Raw genomic sequence first — 13,357 nt, forward strand, 5'->3', positions numbered from 1 at the left:
TACTATTGCCACACCAACTTTTACTAATGCCAAACCAATTCTTATTTATAAATCACCCAAAAAAAAAATAGTTGGTGTGCCAATAGCAATTCTCTTCCCTCCCCCACCTCCTCTCCTAAAAAAGTCATTTTTTATTCAATGGATAGGTTAGAAAACTATGATATATTTGGTAACCCCTCATCTTGTCCCCAAAATCTTTTTATATTTTCTCAATGAACAAAACTAAATTGATTGGAAGAAAAGGTACTCAAACAAGCTCAACTAATGTACAATGTGCATCATGATTTTAAAACTCGTCCGAGACTAAGACGTGTCACTCAAGTTAACTCGGTATCGGAGTTGAACGAGACCAACCCATAAAGTCACTTTTTTGATTGAGATTTAGGATTTATGTTCAATATTTTGATTTTTTGAACGAGACGTCTCAAAAAATTCGTTCGAGATGACTCGATATTGGACCTAGACGAGATGAGACGCGAAATCGAGTTTTAAAACCATGATGTGCATAGAATCATAGATTTTTTTTTCTCGTGTATCTCAAGGAAAAATCATCTATGGTTATGTGTATATTTCGCTTTAATTGAGTATTTTCTTTTTTGAGTCAGCTTAGCATGGCTCTTTCCCAAAAACCCACCCTTTGTACAAGATGGTGTTAAGGGTAAAATCTTATCTATTGTCCATCCGTTAAATCTTTTATTATATTTTTTTTGGGATTGTTTTATTTGCACACGCCAAAATGATCAATTATACCCCCACTTGCGTGTGATACCCACCTTATCTTTAAACTACCTAGTTGCACACACATAGTAATGTATTTTAACTTAATTGTTGATTTCACCCATCTAAAGATACCTAAGGAATTATTCTTCTTTTTCTCTCCTCTCCCTCTCATTTCTTTTTCTTTCAATAAAGATGTTAAGTTTTAATCTTACTTCTTTTTTCTCACCCTAAGACTTTTAATTAAGTCAATGCCGTTTACATGAGAAAATGTTGTTTGATAGGTACTTATCAAATTAATTTTGTAATGTTCGATAGAAAATTTTGTTCGGTATATACCTACTAAACTTATTTGGTAATATTCGATATGTTTCTATTGAATTTGTTAAAAACAATCTAAATTCTTTAATTCAAAATCATTGTTTTAAAATTTTTAAATAATGATTTTTTTCATTTTTCTTATGATTAAATATAAAAAAATACAAAAATTTTAAAAATTAAAATAGCTTAAAATCTAATCTCCATTTACTCAGTCTCTCACAAAACTTAAAAAGAGATTAATATGGAGAGAGAGAGAGAGAGAGAGAATAAATGGATTGTGTGATCGACACGTTGTTTGTGTGTGTAAGTAAGCACGAAAGGGTAAAAGTATATTTTGCCCAATTTTTAAAAAATTATTAGAAAAGTCATTTAAGTGGGTGCAATTAAGTGATTCCGCGTGTGCAAATAGAGCCACCCATTTTCTCCTCCTATTAAATGACAAAGAATCAGAGAAATTGGTAATTAATCAAATTATTGGAAAGACAAGTGGCCATCAATTTCAAAACGAAGGGAACATCTCCAAAATTCACCAAAAATCAAGAGAAATGTCAAAATTACCCTTGTAGGTGATAGACCCCTCCATAATTGGCAGAGCTGGATTTGCTTATCAAACATGTGTGTCACGTAGACGACATGAAATATACCTAAATTAACCTTCTTATTATTATAATATGGTACGGCTGTGCAGTTCTTTTTTGCAGTTGATAGACCCCTCCATCACTCCATCTAATTTAACCTTCTTCTCATGTGGTACGGCTGTGCAGTTCTTTCTTGCAGTCGATAGACCCCTCCATTGGTCCATCTGCGGAAGGGCCTTTGTTTTCAACTCATGGGCTCCCCTAAAATTCAAATAATTGAGAGAGTTGGATATGCTCTTTCCAAAACTTCAGTCTCTTAGACATGATGAGCTCAAGAAAGGAGATGATTTTTTTTTCCTTGTTTGAAATAAATAATCTAAGATTTTACTTAGGGTATGTTTGATTGCATATGAAAAATAGGGTGAAAAATTAATTTTTATAGAAAATAATATTTTTCAAGTGTTTGATTGTACATAAAAATGAAAATTTATTTTTCCTCCCATTCAAAAAGTCTATTAAATCATGAATTTCACTTTCCTACCCATATGGGTGGGAAAATGAAATCCACCCATATTTTTCATCTTCAATTCTTTCCTATCATCACCACCACCACCAGCATTATACTAACCTCGTCGTCGTCGTTATCATCGTCGTCGCTGTCGATTCCGTCTCCGATCACATTCTCTCTCTCTTCTTCTTTTTCTTCTTTCCTTCTTCTCCATCCCTCACCTCTTTTGCCACCACCACCACCACGTTCTCCCCCCATCTTCCTCACTTACTTTCGTCGTCACCGTCACCGTCGTCGTCGTCGCCGCCACTGTCGTCATTTTCGCCGTCGTCACCACATCCTCCCCCCTCCTTCTTCCTCATCATTTTCTTTTTCTTCCTCTCCCCCTCATCTCATCTTCTTCCTCCTTCTCCTCTTCTTCTTTTTTCTCATATTTTTCCATAATTTTATCCAAGTGAAATCAAATAATGGAATTTGATTTTCCAACCCTACCTATTTTTCATGGATTTCAAATTTCATGGAAAGTGACTTTCCATGCAATCAAACACACCCTTAATCTCAAATAATCAACTGCACAAAACTTAAAAAAGGGTAATTTTGTAATTTTGAATTACTCTCAATACATGGAAAGTTGTATGAATGATGGAGATTTTGTGATATCCTGGATTGACAGAAAAAAAAATTTGCTCACAGAAACTTAAGATCCACCAATCACATGTATTTGTGTTTATTGAATGACATTTTTTATTTACAAAATTACTGTTATTAGTTACAAAGTTACCATTACTCTTGTATGTTTGACGTGGTAAGTAAAAAATAACTCTTGAATTACTTATTATGTGAGTAAAAAAAATTTAGAGCATTTTTTTAATTACCCCACTTTAAAATTGATGATATTAGGTTTGGAGTCGTGTTGCAGTAATATTGAAATTGTCATCGTTTGGGACATTGGTGTGCATAGAACCATAGATGCTTCTCACTCATATCTCGATGAAATCATTTATGATTTTGTAGACTCATTCACGTCAACAATGTCTCAAACGATGCCAATTTCAATGGTACTTCAATATTTTCCTTAAGTTTATCCCCTGCAAAATACTTACATTACCAAATTAAATTTCATTGTTAAATCATCAAAAATAAAATTAAAATAAATAAATAATGTTGACTTGCAGTCAATGGTGGCGAACCTAATCTTGCATTTTGCAAGATTTTAAACCTAACATCAGTAATTTATAAAAATACCCTAAATTTTCTGTATCTCGAGGATTCATAATCCTTCAAATTCATACTAACGTACTGAACCCATAACAGCTGGGTGGGTGCATGGACCTAAAGACTGCCCTATTTTCCATTTCACTACTGTAATAATGCATCGGGAATGATTAACCAAACCTAGTATGTTTGTGTCGTCTTCTTTCCATCATTTGTGGTCCCATTGTGCTACTTGAACCAATAAAAATAGGCCACTATGGTGTAGTACAATTAGATTTCATAGTGGCACTACTATAGGATCGATACTAGCTGTAGAATACAGCTTGATTGACAGAATGATTGGTCTTAGACTTAACTTACCCCACATAGAGCTAGATTACGTGTGTTGTGGGAAATTGAAGTTTTGCTGCAAAGCACTTGCTTATTCAGTTGTGGACCCTACACGTCCTATCATCACCACCGCATGTTTGGGTGTGGGTGTGGGCCTGTCCTGTGGGGTTCGGTCGGTGGGTGTGAGAGGATGAAACAAAGAGTCCCTGATTCCCACATGTTGTGGATTGTGGAGCTTGATAGTACTAATCAATAAAGAGGTAATGTTAATTAATAAGAAAAATTTTTAAGGGTATTTTTATAATTCCAATTAATATTGTGTAAAATCCTAAATGGGTTTTCGGGGGTATATATATCTATATTCGGTGAAAGAAGATAATTTGTAATTACTTTTTTTTCCCTCTTCATAGTGGATGGACGTACTTTAATTTTGAGGGAATCACGTAAAAATCTTTATTTTTTGTGTTTAGTGCATCAAGTGCATCTTGATTTACTTTTTTTTATGTACTGTACTTAAATCGATCTCTACAGCATAGTCCCACTTTCATTTCTCAAAACACACTCCAGTCGACAAGATGTTTGTCAATAAAAATAAACGAACCAAACAACTATTTGGTTTAAATGAATTTGGTAAGGAACTATTTAAGGGACCTATGTTATTTAATTCGTTAGTACTATTCTGAATCACGAGCTGATATGAATCGAACCAATTTACAATACGTTACAGACTAGATTCGTAAAATCAAGTGAACCACAAACCCATTGAATTTTGATTGGGTTCAATGAACCAATTGTGTGTAGGTTCGCAATAATTTTTTAATTGATTCAGTGAATCAAACCAATTTTTTATATTTTTTTTCATTATTTACATTTAAAACTATTGTCTACTTGAATACTTGAATTATATAACCTTATTAGTTGAAAGGGAGGATATGTATGAAGCTTGTTACCTATTATAAGAATATAACCTTACAAATATTCACAGTTTGGATCCTTGGTGTACCAAACAACTACAATCTGCCTACAACAAATTATTTCAATGGAGCTTCAAAAAAATCTTATTTAATTGTTTCAGAGAGTGTAAAATAGAGGTTTTTAACCAATGCGGTTATCAAATTTAATTGTTGTGGAGTTGTTTTGTTTTATTTAATTTACAAAAGTGAGAATTTGAGACTGTAAGACCCATTCATGCAGAGAATACGTAAGAATGTTGATATAGGTTGAGTTGGGGGGTTTCTTCAAGATGAGATTATAAATATCATACCAATGTTTGGGTCTCCTAAGTGACTCTTCTACTCATAGTTGTCAATTTTGGAAATTTTGAAGCCACTTCATGATTGCTTTGTTCTCTCCACCATGAATTATAATAATTTGTCATTGATAATTTATAAACTAATGATAAAAATGACTCAAAAAAACATACACAGTCTGTACTCGGTTAACGTGCACGTGCCATGTCGATCGAGTACAATTTTTCTTACTAGATTATCACGACGTAAATTTATATTTGTAACCCAAATTTTTTTTGTAGGTTCTTAGTTAGGTAAGATGTCCATTTAGAATGCATCCAAGCTTTTCTTTAATAATTCTCTCAAAACTTTATCAACATACAATTTACAACAAAACTAAACCTCATAAATTTAGCAGCAATTTTGATGGTAATTTATTTAATTCTCAACGCGAGTTGGTTGGAGCTTGGGCATTTTGAGCCAACTACTTGGAAATATTGGCGACTCGTCCATAAAGAAAAACACTAGTCTCAAAACTTTCTTTGATAGAAAATCTTTGGGAGTAGATCCTATGAAGCCTGTTTTTCTTGTCGCTCTTATCGACGGTTGAGAGTGTGTCATGTTAGCAAGACAATTATATCCAATTGTTTAAATTTAAGAGATCAATTAGAGTCAATTTTCAAACACTCCATTTGAGAGAAAAAAAAAGTTTTTTCTTTTTATGTGATGTCCTATATAAATTTAATAGTAGTCATATTAGTAGAGAATTATTATTGGCACCTTAACTTTTACTTATTACACATTAATTAAAAAAAATTTAATAACTAAAAATAAGTAAAAGTTTGAGTACCAAAAGGGACTCTCTCTCTCTCTCTCTTATAAGAATTTTATTTGTTAGATTAGGATTTTATATGAGCCTAATTCAAATTATAATAATTTTATTTGAATGGGTTACGATGCTTTCTAATGTTGAGGTAATAACTTAGAACCAGACTTTTATAATGGTTGATTGATGCGCTTTAATCTTTGAATAGAATGTGATTAATAATTTTAAAAATTGGGGTATAACAAGTAAAAGTAAGGGTGTCAATACCAGCTGTTATTGGGAAATTAATCAAACCCAGAAGGACTGAATAGATAGTGGCATTGACGATATTTCAACACATATCCAAGGGCATTTAGTTCTACAGCCTGATCTATTTCTCTTCGTCTCTCTGATAGTTTCTCTGCGTGGCTTATTATTGCGTGTAGAACAAGCACCCATTCCTAACTCCCTTAGTTAGTTAGTTGTTCCTCTTCACAGCAAAATGGAGCTCGAAAACCCTAAAAATGGAGAAAACCAGAACCAGAACAACGCACCAGAACTTAACAACCCTAGAAATGGCGAATCCTTCAATCATAATCAAATCCAACATTTCACTGAAGAGATCGATAGCACTAGCTCTACTCCTTACGTTAGTGCTCCTTCGAGCCCTAGCCGCGTTCCTAATGGATACTTTTTTAGTGCTCCAGCGAGTCCAATGCACTTCGTTCTATCCTCCTCTTTGTCTTCTACATCTTCGTCAGATTTCATCTCTTCTTCATCTGATCCTTCTGTTTCTGCATCGTTTGAATTCGATTTCTCTGCAAAGTTTTCTTCGAATGGTTCGAACGACACAGCTTCGATGATTTCTGCTGATGAATTGTTCTTGAATGGCCAGATCCGGCCTATGAAGCTCTCGTCTCACTTGCAGAGACCTCAAGTTTTAGCTCCGTTACTGATTCTTGAAGGTGAAGATGAAGAAGATATAGAAACTAAGGATACAAGAAAATTAGAGTTTGTACATCGAGAGGATTCGATGGTTAGAGGGAGAGATCTTAGGTTACGTAACAGATCTCAGCATCGGCGAACCAGATCTCTGTCTCCTCTGAGAAACGCACCGTTTCAATGGCACGAAGAAGAAGAAGAAGACAACGAAGAGCGAGAGATCAAAGAGAGTGATCTCGATTTGGAACGAAAAGAGACCGATACGCCATCAACTGATACGACACCATCAGTCTCTGCTTCGTCTTCAAGGTCTTCTTCGTCTGGTAGGAGTTCAAAGAGGTGGGTGTTCTTAAAGGATTTTCTCAGAAGTAAAAGCGAAGGTAGAGGAGGGAACGTTAAAGAGAAGTTCTGGCATTCGATATCCTTCTCTCCTGTTAAAGACAAGAAATCTTCGTCATCGGTATCTTCAACGACAGAACCACAGAAGCCAAAGCGAACTCAATCGATTTCCGCCAAAAAATCTATGTCCAGGAAACCCGCCAATGGCGTTGCAAAGCGAAGGATACCTCCCTCACCTCACGAAATGCATTACACAGCAAACAGAGCTCAAGCAGAGGAGATGAAGAAGAAAACGTTCTTGCCTTATAGACAAGGACTGTTTGGGTGCCTAGGGTTTAGTTCGAAGGGCTACGGCGCCATGAACGTATTTGCCAGATCTTTGAACCCGGTTTCGTCTTAGGTAAATTAAATTCATTTCTGTATTTTTTTACAGATTTTTTTTTTGTATAGTTTTATATTATCTCTGTATTTTTCTGTCCTGTTTTAAGTATAAAACTTTAACTAGAAGCTGATGAATATCGATGTATTTTGCTTCTACAAATTATGGAATTATGGGGTGGCTTTTAAATTCCCATTTGCCTTGAAAACAGGCTTAGCAGTTTATAGATTTTTCCTATTTACAGTCTCCCTCTCTCTGTCTCTATATATATAGATATATATGTTTCAATATAAGTTCGACACGAAATTAAAAGATCATTAGGAGTATGTTTCAGGCTTTCTAACATATGGATGAGTTTTCTTGCACTAAAACTAGATTTGCCTTTGTGTTCGTTTGTTGGGCTGGGCGGCGAGGGAAGCTCGTAGTGAAGATTTATATTTACAACTCGACGAACTGACTCAAAAGTTTACCCGAGTCGATCCAAATCGGACGGGTTTGCTCAACTGACTCCCTTCTTGAGAAGATGTAGAGGGTGGAGGAGAGAAGTAAGCAATATGTCTCGCAGTATGAATTGAGGAATAGCATGGTTTTAAAACTCGTTTTGACAGCTCGGTTTGCCCCATCCGTGAACGAGACCGAGTTGTCTCGATTGAGTTTTCCGTTATGTTTGAGATGTCTCATTTAAAAATGATATTGAGATACATTAACTTGTCTATCTGTCTGGACAAATTGTCTTGGTCTCGGATGAGATTTAAAACCATGGGAATACATAGTCTATTGAGATAGACTGAAAAAGCACAAGAACATACGAAGAAGTCGACTCACTGAATTGGCTCACAGTTCATTGGGTGAAAATCTACCCTCACTCATTTTTTTAATCTTACCTACAAATATAATAACTAGGAGATTGAGATAATGTGTATCAATTATGTGACCCACATTACATTTCATATTTATTGTGCAATTAATATAGAACTGTTATTGCCACACCAATTCAAATGTAAATCACTGCGTACAGTTGGTGTGGCGTTAGGAACTTTATTAATATATTATATAAATATTTATATATATATTGGTGACCTACTAGAACCCACAATAGTTTCTTGGTTGGGGAGTGTGTCTGATGCATATATATTTCTTGGTAGCTGGGCTACGGTGTGATGTCTGACTTATAATAATTTATATATTTTTGTTATTTCCTTCTCGTTTCGATTCTTGAACCAAACGATCTGACCCACATGGGCAAGGGCCCTTTGTTAGGTAGGAAGTCCATTATCTAACCCATACTTGCAAAGGTGATCTGTGTGTCCTTTTTGGTTGTTTCTGAGCACTACACGTCAACCATGTGTATGCCTGCATACATCGCATGAATGTGGTTATTGGGTACTTGGGAAGGCACGACTAATCACTTCTTGTTGGATTATTTATTTATACCCTTCCAGGTTTTTGTAAAATACGTTAGACATACCTCAGTTTTTTCAAGCTTAAGCTGTATATACCCCTTGCTTGTGGTCTTCTCTTTTAGGCTTAATGGAATTCACCTAAATGCCCTCATCTTCAACCTTGAGTCAAAAATCCTCAATCTTTCTCCCACAAAAAACAAGTGTCTTCAAATTCTTCAACTGATAGATAATATATATATATATATTTTTTGGATTGAGTGTAATCCAACAGTTGGTATTGCTTCCAGATCAAAACACGTGATAAGTTTTTTTTTTGTAAAAATTACAATTACCTCCTTGCGTGACATAAAAAATTCGATGGGGTTTTTAACCTCTTCTCTCTAATGCCTCTTCTTCAACGAGACTCCAACCCTCTTCTCTCTAATCCCTCTTCTTCAACCTTAGGCGAGACTCGAGCTTTCTCTGCAACTCCCCTCTCCCTCTCTCATATATATATATATATATATATATACATATATATATATATATATATACATATACATATATATATATATATATATATACATATATATATATATATATATATATATATATATATATATATACTGAATTGGCACATTGCGAAATAACTTTGAGGTCGTGGGTTTAAGTATAGCTTAACCATCTAAAAATTCCTATTTCATTTTTAGCGTCCAGATCAGATCAAATTTCATTTTTAGCATCCAGATCAAAACACGTGATAAGTTAGTTTTTTGTAAAAATTACAGTAACCTTCCTGCGTGACATAAAAATATCCAATCAGATTTTTTAACCTCTTCTCTCTAATGCCTCTTCTTCTTCAACCATCTCCCCCTCCCCCTCCCCCTCTCTCTCTTTATATATATATATATAAAATGAAGTGACACGTCGCGAAATAACTTTCTGGTCGTGGGTTCAAGTCCAACTTTACCCATCTAAAAATTCGTATATCATTTTTAGGGTTTATTGGAAGTTTAGAACAAATAGAAAATGAGGGCATTTAAGTCATTTGCTCTGGATTCTCAAGAGCAGACTTGGTCAAGGATTTATGTCATCTCAAATATCCTCCAACACCTGGAAGGGTATATGTCCAAATCAACTTTTTTTTTTTTTTTTTTTTGCTTTGTTTCTCTTGTTTACCTGGGAGCATTGGGACCATAGGAAGCTCCTCATTGCATGTATTTTCTTTTTGATGTTTAGTAGATAGATGAGGATTGAAGGATCTATTTTCCAAAATAAGAAACATCTGTGATGTGTGATGTGTGATGTGTGATGGGGTCATGGGGTTCTCTTATACATGGACATAAAGATATTTGGGGGTCGCATATATTAAGTGATAGTGAGATATTTGTAGTAAATCTAATCCCACACGGTGGACAATCTCTTTCAAGGGCCTTTTGTCTTTTACTTCTTGGCCTCCTTTGTTCTTATTTGATTTAAAAAAAACACTATGTTTGGGTCTTCTTAGATGCTATTGTTTATAATGAACCCTGTTGTGCTAGGTGATTTCTTTCCTTTTTCCTGAAATTCCAATGGCGAAAAAAGAGAGATGCTATTGGCACATCAACTTTTACTTATTACACTCTAATTTTTTAAATTATTTATTATACTCCAATTAAAGATTAAAACACACTTTTCAAAACATTAGCAAAGATTTGACTCAAATTATAATCTCAATGTCACAAAACATTATAACATTCGTTCAAACAATTTAAATAATTATTTACAATTATGATTAGGCTGATGTAAAATTCTAAACCCAAACAAACAAACAAAAAAAAAAATCAGCAAAACAAATCGAGTGTTTCTATTGGCACCCCCAACTTTTACTTATTCTCAATCATTCAGTTATTTTCTTGTGTGAATCTCTATTTCGTGCGTTGAATATGTCAAAATTCCGGTTCGGTATAATGTTCATTTTAATTCTCAAAATATGTTTGTACAGTGAATTTGTCATTTTTGTAATCTACGAATTCGTTGAGAAAATAACAATGATCTTGCTTGTAATTTATCAAAGAATTCACTGAAAAAATATGTTTTGAGAATTAAAATGAACAATGTACCAAAACTAGAATTTGGACAAAAGTTGCCTACATTTTGGGACAAAAATCTCTATTTCTTTATTTTTTATTAAGATGCAATAAGTAAAAATTGGGGTGCTAATAACAGCTCTAAAACATTTGTAAATTTTATTTTTATATTTATTCAGAGAGATGCAGTTTATTCTCTTGCCATTGAAGGTCATACCATACTAAAATCTGGTGACATGTTAATGGAGGATTGGGTTCAGTGCCAACAAGTTTTATTGTACCCATCTGATTGCTGAACATGTACAGAGAATCAGATTACTGCTCACACACCATCATCTTAATGTACCATGATACAATGGTGGAAATTTCTAGGTCTTTCAATTGGTACTGGTCTCTAGGTGAGAATTTATCTTAAAAATCAAAAAAATATGTTCAAAATTCACCCTAAAAGTTTGGGCATCTTTTGTTACTTTTACTTTATATATTTTTATTTTATAGTTAAAGTTTCTTTGTGTCAGGTGCCCAATAAAATATTATACCCTCTAATTCAATGAACTAAGATCTATTAGTTTGTGATTTTGAAGAATATAATCTCATGGGTATCATGGGGCAAATTGATAAAATTGGTTATAAGATCAAGACGACCCTTCCAAAGCTATATTTTAAAAGAAAGTCTCATGGGTTTTCCTCCCAATCTCTTACATTCCCTTTTATTTTACTCACTTCGAGATTTAAATGGAATAACTTATGGAGTTATGGTTAAAAGTTAGTTGATGAGGTGTCCACTTGGTTACTAATGATATTTTGACTCGAAAAAACTCACTCGATCTGTAGGTGGCAAGGGCACAAAACTATTGATCTTTTTCCTTGTGTATCCCGAAAAAAATGATCTATGATTCTATGCCCTTGCCACGTCAGTTGTGTACAGATTGAGTAGGTATTTTGAGTAAGAATATCATGACTCAAAACTAAAACTTTTGGGTAATTAACTTGAAATTTCGGACGATGCTCTAATTTATTGGATTTCTTTCTGACATTGGGTGATTTAGATACGCACTTTTATGTTTTGGTGAAAATTTTGAGATATTTAAATGTTTTCATATTGATGACATGTGCTTTTATTGACTAATGTAAAATTACCTAAGCACTATCTTCTTCAACCTCTAGCAAAAAATGGCTTAAATGCTTTCATCTTCAACCTGTAGTAAGTGAAAAACCTTACATTTCTTCTCTCAAAAATCTCATCTTCAATATCTATTATAAATTATTTTCTCAATTTTTTTTTTTTCTGTTTCTTGTGTAAAAGAAATGGGGAGTCCATTTCTCACATTTTGATTCAGTGTCCACATGTCTGTAAGTTGTGGATCTACTTTTTATCTCTATTTAATTGTTCATGGGTGTTTTTAAATTCAATCTTGTCACTTTTCCAAGAGTGGAATCAAAACGTGTTTTTGCGTAGAAAAAGATATCTATGGTCCCTCATTCCATTTGTTGTATGCTAGGTTACATGGAGGGAAAGAAATAAAAAAGTGTTTGATGCACATATCGTGGAGTTCCAAAATTTTATTTTGGAGGTGTTAGGATTTATATATTTTTTTAAAACAAATTGGATTCGGACTTTTTAAGAGTGTTCTTTGATGATAAATTACTTTTAAAAGAAAGTCTTTATATTCAAATGAACATTATACCAACCGGTTTTAATATATATATATATATTTCAATCCAATGTTTTTAACCTCTTCTTGCTCCATTGCCGAGAATATTTAGTTTTTATGCTTAAAACTAAAAATGATTAATTTTTGGAATTCACCAAAATTGTAGATGGTATATTTCTGGGGTCACTCTTTAATATTAGAGGTACGTGACGCTGTAGTTATGATAATGAAGATGGTGTCGATGATAATGCCAAGAGTCGTGCTGGTGTGATACAAAGGGGGACACAGGGTTGACACAATGCCTTGGTGGTGGGCACATAATCGTAGATGTTTTTTCGTGGGATATGAATAAAAAGCATCTATGACCATGTGCGAGCTACCACACAATTTGTGCCACGCTTGTGTCTCCCTCTCTGTCATTCCAGCATTTGTCTAGTGGCAATTCAATAACTGACACACCATGTTCCGTGCTTTTGTTGCACTTACGCATATGATAAGGTTGTGAGGATTTGCGGTGGTAAAGTCAATGATGTTATGTTGTTAAATCAACAATATGCTGCCACATGGTATAAAACATGTAACATTCTAAATCATTGAACCTCCTAATTCATGTATGCTAGGAGAATTTTCTATCCACAGAAAAATCAATCCGAGACATCGTAGAATTTAGATTCATTAATCATAGGATGTCTTGTACATTGAGGGTTTGTCCACGAAAATATACACATTAGAAATACTTTTAATACATGTGACATTCTACGACTAGTCAATCCAAGATTCTATAAAAACTTGAATTTAATTTTTTATGTAAAAAAAAAAAAAATCTCATTTTCCGTACATTTTTCCCGTGCAATTTGGATTTCCATGTAATAAACCAGTTCAAAGGAT

The 13,357-nt window shown here is 34.0% G+C and overlaps 1 protein-coding gene across 1 annotated transcript; it reads left to right on the forward strand.

Annotated features, from left to right (window-relative positions):
- Positions 1 to 6,112: 6,112 nt before the first annotated feature.
- Positions 6,113 to 7,587, forward strand: LOC147383507 (uncharacterized). Its single transcript, XM_086428997.1, has one exon. The coding sequence runs from the start codon at positions 6,206 to 6,208 to the stop codon at positions 7,382 to 7,384; it is 1,179 nt and encodes a 392-aa protein (XP_086285123.1). The 5' UTR covers positions 6,113 to 6,205; the 3' UTR covers positions 7,385 to 7,587.
- Positions 7,588 to 13,357: the final 5,770 nt, after the last annotated feature.

This window comes from Akebia trifoliata, chromosome 16 (genome assembly GCF_017979445.1).
Source record: "Akebia trifoliata isolate Shusen 1 chromosome 16, ASM1797944v1, whole genome shotgun sequence".
NCBI lineage: Eukaryota > Viridiplantae > Streptophyta > Magnoliopsida > Ranunculales > Lardizabalaceae > Akebia > Akebia trifoliata.

Bases quoted from the DNA above. Each gene is read 5' to 3' on its own strand.
- LOC147383507 (XM_086428997.1), top strand. From the start codon at position 6,206: ATGGAGCTCGAAAACCCTAAAAATGGAGAAAACCAGAACCAGAACAAC.